This window comes from Peromyscus californicus, unplaced genomic scaffold (genome assembly GCF_007827085.1).
Source record: "Peromyscus californicus insignis strain IS unplaced genomic scaffold, ASM782708v3 Scaffold_23__1_contigs__length_62951481, whole genome shotgun sequence".
NCBI lineage: Eukaryota > Metazoa > Chordata > Mammalia > Rodentia > Cricetidae > Peromyscus > Peromyscus californicus.
In genome coordinates this window covers 34,757,873-34,772,719 of record NW_026294534.1, presented here as the reverse complement: position 1 = coordinate 34,772,719, position 14,847 = coordinate 34,757,873, and the positions used below count along the sequence as shown (strand labels likewise).

The following is a 14,847-nucleotide window of genomic DNA, read 5'->3' as shown; positions in this document are numbered from 1 at the left end:
GCTCATAAAAGGATTATTGAATATTTTGTGGTATTAGGTAATAAACAATTTGTTTACATTGGAAATATTACATCTATCAAAATCAAGTATTTATAGTTATCAGTGGAATGAGAGGCTATTATGTGCAAACAGATGTTTTTACTGATGTGTTTTTAGGCAAACCTTGATCTAGACTGAACAAAATGTGGTATAAGTAAAAGGAAGTATATATGAAGTCTTAAAAGATTTTTGCAATTTGAATAGAAAAACATGCAGCATCACTGGCATGATGTCATATATCTGTGGGCTAGACCAGGCTATCCAGGTTATTTAGTACTAGCTACTCTTGAAACAGTGTTCAAAACCAAAATTGTCGAGTCAACATTTTCCTCTCATACTCACTGGGTAATCTAACCTACATTATAGTACATGAGCTGGGTCATAATTTGGGCATAGGCCATGACAGTACTTATTGTAAATGTGGGAGAAAAACTACACAATGGCCCTGGGGGGGGAAAACATTGTCCAATAGATTCAGCAGCAGCAGTTATGCTTGGCTACGGAACAACATTTTCAGAAGACATGTTTAAACAACTTAACACTTGAAGAAAGTCTAGTGACATAGAATCTCTGATATAGTTAGACTGAAGACAGAGAGCAGTGTCTTCGTGGATCATCTGATTCCTGAAAAAGTGACTCTTGCTGTCAAGAGGGCTGCCTTTGGGAACCTGATGCTCTCTTTACTGATGAGTTTGTTTCTATATCAGTATCATGTTTACTGTGTTACCATAGCACTGTAGTTTAACTTAACATTGGGATTATGATACTTCCAGCAGGTTTTTGTTGTTATTGTTGTTCAGAATTATTTTGACTATATTGGGTATTTTGTATTTTCACACAAAATTTAACATTGTTCTTCTCAATTTCTATGACTAATTGCATTGAAATTTTGATGAGGAGAGCATAAAATTTGTTTGTTGCTTTTTGTAAATTTAACATTTTCACAATATAATCCTGCCAATTCATGAGCATGGGAAGTCTTTTCATCTTCAAGTATCTTCTTCAAATTCTTTCCTTCACTGTATTAAAAGTATGTTTGTACAAGTGTTTTACTTCTTTGGTTAGATTTATCCCAAGATAAATATATAGAAAGATATAGAGCGGTAGATTAAGCTATTGTAAATGGTATTGTTTCCTTGACATTTTTTATGTGTTTGTGGTTTGTATATAAGAAGTAGATCAAATTTTGTATGTAAATGAGGGGGATGGGGGAAAATAGAGGGGAAGAGATGGGGGATGAGAACATAAGGGAATGAGATGGTCAAGAAGGGAGAGGGATGGAGTGGGACAGCAAAGAAAGAGATATCTTGACAGAGACATAACGAGGGAAGGGAAAAACCTGGTGCTTGGGAAATTCCCAGAAACCCACACAGACACCCCCAACTTAGACTACTAGCAATAGTGGTAAAAGAGCCTGAACTGACCAACCCTGGTAATCGGGTTAGTGAATACCCTAACTGTCATCATAGAGCCTTCATCCAGTAACTGGTGGAGTACAGATTTTTAAAGCATGTCCTTATGATTCTCTAGATTTCCTCAGTGACTTTTGTTATGCCCCCCTTTTTCATCTCTAATTTTGCTAGTTTGGATTATCTCCCTGAGCCTTTCAGATAATTTGGTTAAGGGGTTGTCAATCTTACTGATTTTCTCAAAGAAATAACTCTTTGTTTCATTGATTTTTGTAGTGTTTTGGGGGAGTGTGGTTTGCTCTTGTTATATTGATTCAGCTCTGTTTATTTCTTGACATCTAATCCTTTTGTGCACTCTTTCTTCCTTTTGTTCTAGAGCATTCAGGTTATGTAAGGACTTAGTGCTATGAACTTGTATCTTAGAACTGCCTCATTGTGTCCCATAAATTTGGATATGTTCTGTATTCATTTTCATTCAATTCTAAAATGTTATAAATTTCTTTCTTAATTTTTGACTCAACCCCTTTCATTCCTTAATGGGTAATTCAATATCCATGAGTTTGTAAGTTTTCTGTTCTTTCTGTTGTTGATACTCAGTTACAATCCATGGTGGTCAGATGAGACACAGGGTGCTATTTCAAATTCCTTCTTCCTATTGAGAGTTGATTTGTGTCCAGGTCCATAGGCAATTTTAAAGTAAGTGCCATGAGCTGCTGAGAAGAAGGTATATTATTTTGTGTTTGAGTAAAATGTTCTATGAATATCAGTTAGGTCCATTTGGTTGCTAATGTCAGTTTTATCTAGAATTTCTCTGTTTAGTGTTTAGTGGTGAGAGTAGGGTATTGAAGTCATCCACTCTCACTGTAGAGGGGTCACTGTGTGATTTTTTTCTCTAGTAGTGGTTTCTTCTATAAACTTGTGTGCACTTGTGTTTGGTGCATAGATGTTTAGAATTGCAATAACATCTTGATGGAGTTCTCCTTTAATGAGTCCATAGTGTCCTCCCTGTTTCTTCTGATTAGTTTTGGTTTGAAATCTATTTTGTCAGATATTAAAATGGCTATATCAGCTTGCTTCTTGGATCAATTTCCTTGGAATATCTTTTTCAATCCTTTTGCCCTGAAGTGATATCTATCCTTGATGTTAAAGATGGGGGAACCCTTCACTGTCCTGCTCTATCACACCATCAACTCCACTCATTCCCACAAGCAAATAAGCTGCAAATTGAAACCAATCAGAAGAGATTACTCATTAAAGAAAATTACAAAAATATGATACTACAATCCTAAACACAGTCTCAATATGCAAACAATTTCATAAAAAAATACAATTATATTTTAATGACAGATTCACTATAACACAGTGATATTTGGCCAACTCAACCCCCTCTCACAATAGACACAGGTTATCTGAAGAGAAACTCAGTAGTTAAAGTGAGCCCTTATTCAAAGGGAACTAACAGACAAGTACAGAACATTCCAACCCAAACATTAAAGAATTCTTGTTCTTCTCATCAGTTGAGAGCTATAAATTCTGTCTGAGTGGTCATCTCTGGTGGGCTCCCTACAACAATGTAAGAGTCTAGACTCTCTGACCAGAGATGGATGGTAACCTTCCAGAGTATTGGTGGATGGAGTTACCAGAATGATTGGGGCTCTCTACTGGAAAGGGTGTGCCCAAACGGGGCAGTGAACCACAGGTATAAGACCCATGTTCCTCAGGCAAGTAGATGGCTCTCCTTTGGTTTTTTCAATGATATCCCTTCTGACTGGAGGGAGATAGAATCAAAAAAGTATTAATTTTCATTTCTGTGGTCACTAATGGTTTTGAACACTTTTTAAAATTTAGTAGATATTTAAATTTTTTATTTTGAAGATTTTCTATTCAGATGCTTGCCTTCAGATTTTGTTATATTAAAAAGTACTTTTAAATTATTAGTTGATAATTTCAAACATTATAAAGTAGATCTTTTTTCCTTTCATTTAAAATAGATATTTTTCTCACAAAATAAATTCTAATTATGATTTCCCTATATTCTGAACCTCCAAGTTCTTCCCCTCTCACTCAAATCTCTTTTGGTCCCTTTTTAGAAATTAACTGGCTTCTAAGGGATATTAAAACAAAACTAAAAATGTAAAAAGATAAAACAAGACTGTCACATCAGAGTTGAACAAGATAAACATATAGAAGAAAAAATGAGCCCAAAAGAAGGCACAATAATCATTTGCAGAAAACAAATCCAACCTATCTTTCCTGGATCCACTCCCACAGAACCTTCAAAAACACTCCTATACCAACCTTCCTGGACTCTTTGTTTACTAATCTAGTAATAGTAATGAGAATATGTGTAATATGTGGGTAAGGGTGAGAAGGGTCGCTCCTATCCCATAGGCATATGTGGAGGCCTACAAGATCCATTTATGTCATCCTACCTAGGTATGAAACTCAGGTCATCCGGTGTAGCAGAAATTACTTTTACCAACTTAGAAATCTCTTTGTCCTTTTTCAAAAAGTGACTCGATTTCAAGTTGATGAGTCAATGTGTTTTATTGGAGTTATTCACAGGAGTATGTTTTAGCAGTATCATACATTGTTTGTATGTGATACTTGAGGATATCATGACTTCCACTGATAATCTGCTAAGGGCTTCCTTTTCATCTACAAATTTATTAATATGTGTCTTTCCTTTCTTTGTGGTTACTGTGACCAAGGGTTTTATTTACATTATCTATTCTTTCAAAGAACCAATTCTCATTTTTTTAATTTTTGTTATTTCCATTTCATTCATTTCTGTCAAATCTTAATGATTTCTTTCCATCTCTAAATTTGGTCTTTGTATTTTTTCAAGTAATTAAAGTGTATTATTATTATTATTTATTTCATATCTGTCTGTTTTCTTGGTACATGCAGTTATAGTTCTAAACTTCCCTTTTAGGACAGCTTTCATTACATACCATAGATTTCAGAATACTATTTTAATCCATTTCTTTCTTGATGTCTCCTGTGACCCTATTCACTGTTCAATAAAGGTCTTCTGGATGAATGTAGATTCTAAGTTTACTGTTTACCACAGTTATCTCCACTGGCTTAGTAATTTCATTTACAGACCTTGCTTCTTGCATGAAAAACATTTACATATATTATCATCATTGTTTTCTTACATGAAGATTTGATACTGGGCATTCTGATTTGCATTCTTTTTTGTTTGTTTGTTTTTGTTTTTTCAAGACAGGGTTTCTCTGTGTAGCTTTGTGCCTTTCCTGGATCTCGCTCTGTAGACCAGGCTGGCCTCAAACTCACAAAGATGCGCCTGCCTCTGCCTCCCGAGTGTTGGGATTAAGACGTGTGCCACCACCGCCGGGTCTGATTTGCATTCTTAGCCAGGCCCCAGGGGATAATTTTTGATGGAAGGATGTGTTTTGTTGATGTTTAGTTTCCTGAGTTCTTTGCATAATCTGAACAGTAATCCTCTGTCAAATATATAACACACAAAATATTTCTCTTATTCTACAGAAATTTGATTGATATTTTATTATATAAAAGATTTTTGTTTTTATGTGGCCATATATGTACACTACTGGTTGTATTTTCTGAGTAATCAGTTTAATTTACCAAATCCTTAACTCTGCCAGTGTCTTAAAGGTTACTTGCTGCAATTTAGTTCTATTAGTTGCAGAGTTTTAGACACTCCAGGAAAACATTGGTCCATTTGGAGTGTTGTATTTTGGGTTTTATTTCAATGCAGTATGACCCATAAGGATTTTTTCCTGTCCTATATAAATATATCGGTTGTTGTCAGCATCATTTGTTAAACATTCTGGCTTTTCTCCAGTGTTGTGAGTTTGGGCATCTGTTTCAAAAGCAAGTGGCTGTAGTTGTGGGAACACATCTTTGTGTCTCCTGTGCTATTAGAATATACTTCTGTTGTTCTCTCAGCAACACAGTGTTTTTGTCACTCTGGCTCTGTGATATAGTTTTAAATTAGGTATGATGATACCTTAGGCAATGTTGTTTTTACTTGGGTTTGCATTGGCTTTCCAGGCTCTACTGTGCTTCCATATCGATTTCAATATTATGTTGCCAGTTCTACGAAGAATTTCACTGAAATTTTAATGGGAACTGCAATGAATTTGCAGGGGGCTTTTGGTTTGATGGTCATTCATGTTATTTGAATCCATAATCATGAGAGGTCTAGAGAGGTGGAAACCTTCTCTCTTCCTCAATGTTTTTCCTCATTTACAAAGTTGTTCATTGTAGAGGCTTTTCACTTCTGGCTAGAATTATTTCAAGCCCGTTTGATCTTTGGAAGCTATTTTGAATGGAATCTTTGTGTGGTTTTCTTATTAGTGTGGTTGTCATTTATAAAGGAGTTTGTATCCAGGCACATTGAAACACATTATCTGTCATTTTTGTCTTGCTGATTCCTGTATTCACTTTCCCTTTGATCTTTGGAAGTTATATTATAGCGTGTGATTGGATCATCATATTTTAGTTAAAATTTATTGGTGATTTTTTGCTTTACTTTATCTGTGTAACAGGCCCCCAGACCTTAGTACAACTTCATGATTGAAGTGCCATTTAGACTGTAAAGCTCAGCATGTAGACAGCACCACCTGCCAAAATAAAACAAAGACCTAGTCCATGAAAGTCCATATACTTTTAGGAAAGTCTCAAAATGTACTGATGTACTAAACTTGCTTTTTTTAACTTCTGAAGTTTTTTGACTTCTGCTTCTGACTAACTGTTATTGTTAACTGGAAAATGTCAACTCAGAAAAAGGGTTTCATGCTTAAAAGCTCATTCTTTTTGTTGTTGTTGTTTGTTTGTTTTATTTTTTTTAAATTTTATTTTATAATTTAATTTAATTTTACATATCAGCCACGAATTCCCTTGTTCTCTCCCCTCCACCCCAACCCCCCCCCCCCCCCGCCTTCCCCCCAACCTACCCCCCATCCCCATCTCTTCCAGGGCAAAGACTCCCCTGAGGATTGAGTTCAACTTGGTAGATTCAGTCCAGGCAGTTCCAGTCCTAAAGATTCATTTATTATGTATGCAGTGATTTGTCTACATGCATGCCTACATGCCAGAAAAGGGCCCCAGATCATGGTGAGCCACTATGTGCCTGCTTGGGGAGAACAAGGGAATCCATGGCTGATATGTAGAACTGAATTGTATTGCAAAATAAAAATACAAATTAAAAAAAAGAAATTGAATTAAGGCTGGAAAGATGGTTCAGAGGTTATAAACGCTCATTCTAATAGAGGCTCAGTATATACTGGGATCCTGAACACCCAGTGTAGTCACTAGAGGCAAATAGACTTTCTATTGGCTTAAACCCATGTTCAAACAGTTGTATCTGGTGTATACCCCACAGCAATATAAATTTTTCTTTTGGTTTAATATTTTGTTTTGTTTTGTTTTGAGAAGCCCTCTTGAAGCCCATTGGGTGTTAGCAATGTCTACAACATTTCCATTAGGTTTTGAGACAGGCTTTCTTTCTGAACTTTATTCAACCCATTTCTCCAAGAAATGCTGGCAAGAAACCCACAGAATCTGCCTGCTTTACCTAACTTCAAAGGGCTAGTGTACCATTTCCAACTTCCTGTCTTGGGTCTGGAAATATAAATTCAGGAGTTTCTTGTATTGATATATTGATGTTGCAAACACTTTATCCACAGCCCCTGGTCTTGGTGAGAGTTGTTTTTTTTCCCTTTATTAATTACTCATACACTGTATTTTGGTCACATAATTCCCCTTACTTAAACTAATTCCAGATTCCCTGAAGCACATGAAAATTCTTATTTTTCTCATAAAAAGTCAAAGTCAACACTAATATTTCCACCTCCTCTCTCTATATTTCTCTCTATCTCATAAGCACACACACACACACACACACACACACACACACACACACACACACACAAACCAAAGAAAACCCTGGTGTCTATTTGATATTGTCCAGCTATGCCTGAGCATTTGTGCCTTTCTGGATGGTAGCTGATATACACAATGTCATTCTATTGATTTTTTTTTTCTCTCCAAGAAGCTATTAATTACAAGTAGCTTCCTGGGTAGGGGTGGAACTTTGTACTCATTTCCCATTATTCCTGCTGAGATTTGGTTTATTTGAAGTTGTGCAGAATTTTGGTGTGCTATCTCCATCTCTGTAAGTTCTTGTGTGCACCAGCCAAACTGTGTCTATCTATAAACTGCTGATTCCTTGGAATCATCCACCTCCTCTAGTTCTTATAATCTCTCTGCCTTCTCTTCTCTATAGGTCCCTGAACACTGAGAGTAGGAGAATGATACAGCCATCTATGGCTGTGTGCTCCAAAGTCCCATACTTTCTGCATGTCTAATCATGGTTCTCTCTGTTAATTGCCAGCTACTACAAGAAGAAGCTTCTCTGATGAAAGTTCAGTCATGTAGTGATCTACATACATAGGAGAGTATCATTGGAAGTCATTTTACTGCTATGTTCTTCAAGCATAATGTTTATTACAGGATTTCCCCTTGAACTCATGACCTATCTGGTCACAGGTTTTGACCACTTTAGCCATGTCAGAGTTTTTGAGTATTATATAGCATTATCATATAATGAGGGATTCTCATGACGGGAGCATTAAAGGCAAAAACAACTTGGGTGGTTGACACCTGTAACATTTGTAGCTGTATTGCACCAGGGAATATATTGTGCCAGGAGGTTGCTATTGGAGCTCACGAGGTCCATAGTAGGAGAGGCTGGTGACTTCCTGAACTATGAACACTAGTTAAAAGGAGGAAACATTCTAATAGGATACTAGCCCCACTTCTCCTTATCTGATGACATGGTATGTTTTATCTTCAGCAATATTCTTACCATTAGGCTGTGAAATATAACAAATGGCGCTGGCAATAGCCTAGAATATCTGGATTTTTTGTGGGACCCTATTAGACAACAAGCATTCAAAAGGATGAAATCCATTGTTGGTGCTGGGAATGCAATTGGGATGAATGAAATGCCTATTTAGGGCATTGTATCACTCATTGTATGTTAACTCTATATGAACTCTATATAAATTTTAGGAAGCATTTATAGTGGGTTTCCATTTGTAATTGGATTTAAGATACACTTCATGATAGTGAACCCATATTTGATATTGTTTATGTGGCCAAGAATCTTAGACTAGAAGTCATGGGAACTAGATGGAAACATACTACTATGGTTCTAATAAAATAATATTACAAGAAAATGACCTCTAATAACATATTATATCTATAGTTCAGGGTGTCACTCAACCCTCATCAAAGAGCTTCTTCATGCACTGGATGGTAAATAGCACAGAGATCCACAACAATAGAAAGCAATAAAGTTGGAAGTCTCAGTCCTAAAGGGGATGTCTTTATCAAACCCCTCCCCTCAAGACTTAGAGATCTATGTGCAGAGGGAAATGGAAAGATTCTAAGAGTCAGAAGTGATAGATGACTTTATGAAACTTGAATTCTCCACATACAATAAGACAGACGCACATATGGACGCACAAAACTGTGAAAACAAGACTTACACAAGCTCAAGCCACAGAGAATCTCATCAGGAAGGAGAAGTGGGCACAAAGTCCCATCACTAAAAAAAATATGATCAAAAGTTATTTTCTGGAAAAAATTAAATGAAAGATTGTGAAGCTCCAACCCTAGGCAGGAAGCTCTCTGTAAGTGGAAACTGCTAAGAGTAAGGAAATTGGTTTTCTTCAATGGAGGGAAACAGAGAATATCAACTCCACTCACTGACTCACTCAAGGGCAGACCTGATGATGGCGAGCACAAACTGGACTCCGGATTTTCTGCAGTGTTTCTTTTTTTATTTGTTTGTTTGTATTTATTAGAGAGAAACAACATGAAGTTGGGTAGATTGGAAGGGAGAAGGGTTCTGGGAGAATTGAAGGGTGAGGAAGAATATAATATAAAGTGTAAAATCCTCAAAGAAATTAATAAGTAAAAATGATGGAAGAGTCAATGCAGCACACTGGCAGGTCACCAAGCTTCCTGACACTGGCAACCTTAATTAAGGAATACACTTGTTTCTACCATTTGCCTTTAACAATTTATAAAATATGCTGGTCTCAGATTGATATTTTCTCAGCTGTCTACCAAAGAAATTTAATCCTACACACTTACCCCTACAATTCTAAATTCACGAATTAGTTTTAATAGTTGTTTTATGAAGTAGACAAAACATCTACATCTACATGAGCAAGTGTGCAATGTCTCTGAGATACTTATGATCACAGAAAGGAAACTAATAGCAGACACTTGATTCTTTGGAACAGAGGTTCTCAATGCTCCTAATGCTAAAGAGAAGATCTTGTAGCTAGACACAGGGATCTAGGGCCTTGTCCATGAGAGACAAAGAAAGAAAAGTATTCATGGTCTCTTATGCATTCTCAAACAAATGAAAAAGAACAAAAGAACAACAACAACAAAACCTTTGCTCCTAAGATGGGCTTTACAAATGCTTCATGAGCAAGGACATAACTAGAAGTAACCATGGGCATCACTGCATCTGGTGGTAAGTCGTTTAGGACATTTATTGTAAGGATAGAAGAAAAAAATTCCCTTAATTGCCTTCCAGTTGTTCAGGTCTGGGGATGGCATTTCCTTTAATTATTTCCAATCCCTTCAATTTTATCATGATGACTCTAGAGTGTTTACTGTGATAATTACATCCTGAATTGTACAGAACTTATGTGGTAAATGGTTAGCTATTGGTGAATTTGATCAAGTTATGGGGAGAAAAAAGGTAGGGTAAAAGATGACATCTGAGAGTCACCTTGAAATCTCTGTTGTTATAGATGCACCGTATTTTGGATGAAAATATTATCATTTCTCCATAGTTCTGGATGCTGAAATTATTGCTAACAGGAACTAAATTAATACAAGTCTATGCTTGCTGAACTATTCCTTAATGTGTTTCTGTTAACCTTCTGTTGGTTACTCGAGTTTTAGTCATTAATTCTGACATACACTTGTTGGTACGATCTTACTATTTCTATATTAGGAATAAATAATTCCTTTCCACATATCATCAACCTACATGCTATAAGAATTATTAAGTGTAAATTAAAACTTTTATGGATAATGAATGTTCATTTGGGATTTTAGACATAATTCCACAATATTATCCTTAAATATCTTTATAAATGATTTTTCTGTTGTAGGCTCTTAGCACTGCAGTTGGTAACACAGTTTGTTCCTTACTTGACTACTTTTTTCAAATAATTATACAATAAGATGAGGACGCAGGACAGGGTAGATAGTTCGATTGGTAAAGTGAATGCTTCACGAGCAGAGGAACATGAGAATGACCCTCGGCAACAATATAAAAGCCTGCTTTAGTGGTCTGTACATGCAGTGCCAACAATGGAGAGGCAGAGACATGCAGATTACTAAGGCTTGCTGAACAACCAACCTCCCCTCTTTAGTGAGTGCCATGTAAAAGATGAACATTGTATCGGAAACCAAGGTTGAGAGTGACATAGGAAAGATATCCAAGACTAACTCTTAAACTCTACATAAATACACATACACACACACACACACACACACACACACACACACACACACACACACATACAACTACATGTACTCACAAACTCACATCAATTCAAGCTTATAACAACTGGATAAAATATTAAAATGTGAAAAATAAAAGCCTTAAGAAGGTATATGATTTTGAGGAACAAATTTAGGATGAGCTATGGCCTCCACACATATGTTAACAGGCACACAAGCCTCACTTCACTACTGTACACCTCACATTCACTAATAATAATACCTAAGAAAGAAACTGAAAAATACACATAAGAAAACTGTTCAGTGTGAGAGAGGCTTCTGACACTCATGGCTATGCCAAAGCAATGATAGAAAGGAACATAAATGTACTCAATAAGCAGGAAAAGGTTTAGTGTTTTATAATTTAAATTAATATCATTGAACTACAAGAGCTAATATGAAATTATTTTTCAGCTTATGAAATCGTTAACAGCTATTGAGGAAAATTTGAAAATTAAAACATTCAGAAACAATGTGGAATAGAGGGCAAGTTATTAAAAGCTGGTAGTGTATTAGAAATCAATTTGCACAGGAACAAGTATACTTTACAACAATCAGTCAGAATCTCCATGAACACTGTTGACACACCTTGGAATATAAATTGATGTAAGCCCAATTTTTGCTATTTTATTTTCTAACCTGACTTCATCATAATTTACTTATTTTGCCCTTTGTTTAACTATTTCCTTTAGTCCTGATGCTCTGATTGATAAATTCTGCCAGAAGACACACCACTAAAGACCAGTGCTGCATGCAACCAGACAAAGTGAGGACTAAGAGAACAAAGCCCTCTGGTGTCTGTGGGTGAGGCCCTGGTCCATGAGAGAATCATGTTCCTTCAGCTCTGCCTATGGATGTTGCTCTTACTCTCTGAAAGGTCACCAACTGCACATGCTAGTTACAGTAGCCCTCCAGAAGTAGTGATACCCTTGAGGGTCACTGACCCTAGTAGACATGATGTTTCCCCAGACTGGCTCTCTTATAGCCTGCGCTTTGGAGGAGAGAGACATATTATCACCATGAAACCCACAAAATACTTTGTATCCAGGAACTTCCTACTGCTCACTTACTCTGACCAAGATGATCTCCTTGTAGAACAGCCTTTTGTTCAGAATGACTGCTACTACCATGGTTATGTAGATGGAGAACCTGAGTCCATGCTCATTATTAACACCTGTTTTGGGAGTTTGCAAGGCATAATAGAGATAAATGGCACAGTTTATGAAATCATGCCCAAGAACCAAACATCCACATTTGAACATCTGGTATATAAAATAGACAGTGAGGACTCAGAATCATTTTCTATGAGATGTGGGTTAACAGAAGAAGAGATAGCACGACAAATGAAGATTCAAGAAAGCAAAGACTCCACACTTATGCAAAGCCAATATGAGAATTGGTGGACCCACCACAAGTATCTTGAATATTATGTGGCAATAGATAATAAACGATATGTTTACAAAAATAATAATGTCACAGCTTGTATGCACGAAATGTTGCAAATTGTCAATGGAATAAATGGTTATTATCTTCAGATAGATATTGAGGTGGTTTTAACTACACTGGAAGTTTGGACTCAAACAAACCATGTCAATGTATCAGAATCTATAGGTATTGTCCTATCCAATTTCTGTGCTTGGAAGAGGAGTAACATTGACAATCGCATTAGAAATGATATTGCACATCTTTTTGCCAGGCAAGGATATGGTATATACTTAGGACTAGCTTATGTAGGTACAATTTGCTCAAATTCTAATTGTGCAGTTAACAGTTTTATGTCAGATTCAATTCAAAGCATGGCATTCATTATAGCACATGAGATGGGTCATAATTTGGGTATGCATCATGATGGCAAACACTGTGCTTGTGGGTTATCAAACTGCATAATGTCTGCATATCTATCTAATTCCCCTAGATTCAGCAACTGCAGTTATGAACGTATGTTTTCAGTGATTAACAGAAGAAATTGTTTATACAATATTCCAGATATAGAAGTAAAAATAAACCTCACCTCGTGTGGGAATAGTTTAGTTGAAGAAGGAGAGCAGTGTGACTGTGGATCCTCTGAATCATGTCAGAATGATACATGCTGTACCGAAGAGTGTGTGTTCAAACCTGAGGCTGAATGTGCTTTTGGACTTTGTTGCAAAGATTGTAAGTTCATTCCAGCAGGTACCTTGTGTAGAGAAAAAAAAAATGAATGTGACCTTCCAGAGTGGTGTCATGGAAATTCAGCTGAGTGTCCAGAAGATGTATACCTGGAAGATGGAACTGCTTGTGGAGATGATGGTTACTGCTATAATAAGACATGTCCTAAACGCGAAGAACACTGTCAGAGTATTTTTGGTGAGAGTGCCAGGAGTGCAAATGAGACTTGCTACATGGAAATGAACACACGGGGTGACCGTTTTGGTAACTGTGGTAACGATAGCCTTAACTACAGAAGATGTAATAATGCTGATGTACTCTGTGGACGAATTCAGTGTGAAAATGTAGAAGAGATTCCACAGAGGAGAAACCATGAAACAGTGCATTGGACTCACTTCAATGATGTCACCTGCTGGAGTACGGACTACCATTTTGGAATTACCACAGAGGACGTCGGAGCAGTGAGAGATGGCACAACTTGTGGTCCAAACAATGTGTGCATTGATAGGCAGTGTGTCCCTAACCCTTTTTTGTTTAATAACTGTTCGGTCCAATGCAATAACAAAGGAGTCTGCAACAATAAACAACACTGTCATTGCGATGAGGAATGGGAGCCACCAGACTGTGTACTAAGTGGCTATGGAGGTAGTATAGACAGTGGACCAGCACCAAAGATAGAACGTAAGAGAAAGAGGAAGAGTAGGAAGTTAATGCTACCTCTTTTAATTCTTTTTTTGGTTTTGTTATTTCTCTTGACTTGTCTAATCACAAGAAGGAAATCAGACCAAGAAATTGAACCAGAACAAATGTCAGAGCCAAAACCTGAACCTGATGAACCTGAATCTAAGAAACATGAGCAAAGTGAAAAGAGAAAAAGTGAGAAACGTAAAAGTAAAAAAGACCACAAAAAGAAAAAATAAGAAAATATTTACTCTCTGGGAAATCCATCATTTATTAACTTGTAAACTTCTGAACCTAGTAGTATCACTGTGTGTGTAAGAAAACCAAGGCCAGAAATTTTGGAGACCTCCTTGTTTGGATATCAAAACCATTCACCATCAAATAAAAGGAGGTCCTACCACATTCATATTTTATTTTATTTTCATCATTTTGTTGCTGTATTTTTAATGGAATTGATATCTGTCGGCCATTAGCATACATCCAACTCATGGTCTTCTGTATGTGTTTCTTTGCATTTATTTTCTCTCAGCTCTAAAGCCCTTCCACTTTTCAGTCTGCTCTGTCACATAGCGAGAAGGAACCTGAAATACCATTTCCTCATGGCAATTCTTGTCTGCTAGAACCTGCCCCTTAGGAGAGCCAGAGTGAGATCTGAAACTTGAGAGAAGGGTTTGAGGTTCTGAGGATGGTTGCTGCAGTCTCGGCTCACACCTTGATGGAATCAGAGGCTCTCAGTATGCAGACGATTTTAACACAGATTTGAAAACTCAACAACAGACCTGTCCTAGTTAAGCAATTATTGTTATTATGAAACACCATTACCAAAGCAAATCAGAGTGGAAAGTGTAACACAAATTGGTAAACAGTCTTATTAATAAAAAACCAGGAGCCAGATATTGGGGTGAAAGCTGAAAGATCAGAGGAATAGAACAAGCAAGCCACAAGTTCTTACTGCTACTTGGAATCTTCACCTAAGAGAGCT

At 36.8% G+C, this 14,847-nt stretch overlaps 1 protein-coding gene across 1 annotated transcript; it reads left to right on the top strand.

Moving 5' to 3' along the window:
• The first annotated feature begins 11,833 nt into the window (after positions 1–11,833).
• LOC128119477 (disintegrin and metalloproteinase domain-containing protein 26A-like) lies at positions 11,834–14,104 on the top strand. The gene has a single exon (XM_052752858.1). The coding sequence runs from the start codon at positions 11,867–11,869 to the stop codon at positions 14,102–14,104; it is 2,238 nt and encodes a 745-aa protein (XP_052608818.1). The 5' UTR covers positions 11,834–11,866.
• Positions 14,105–14,847: the final 743 nt, after the last annotated feature.

Coding starts and splice junctions, on each gene's coding strand:
- LOC128119477 (XM_052752858.1), top strand. CDS start 11,867: ATGTTCCTTCAGCTCTGCCTATGGATGTTGCTCTTACTCTCTGAAAGG.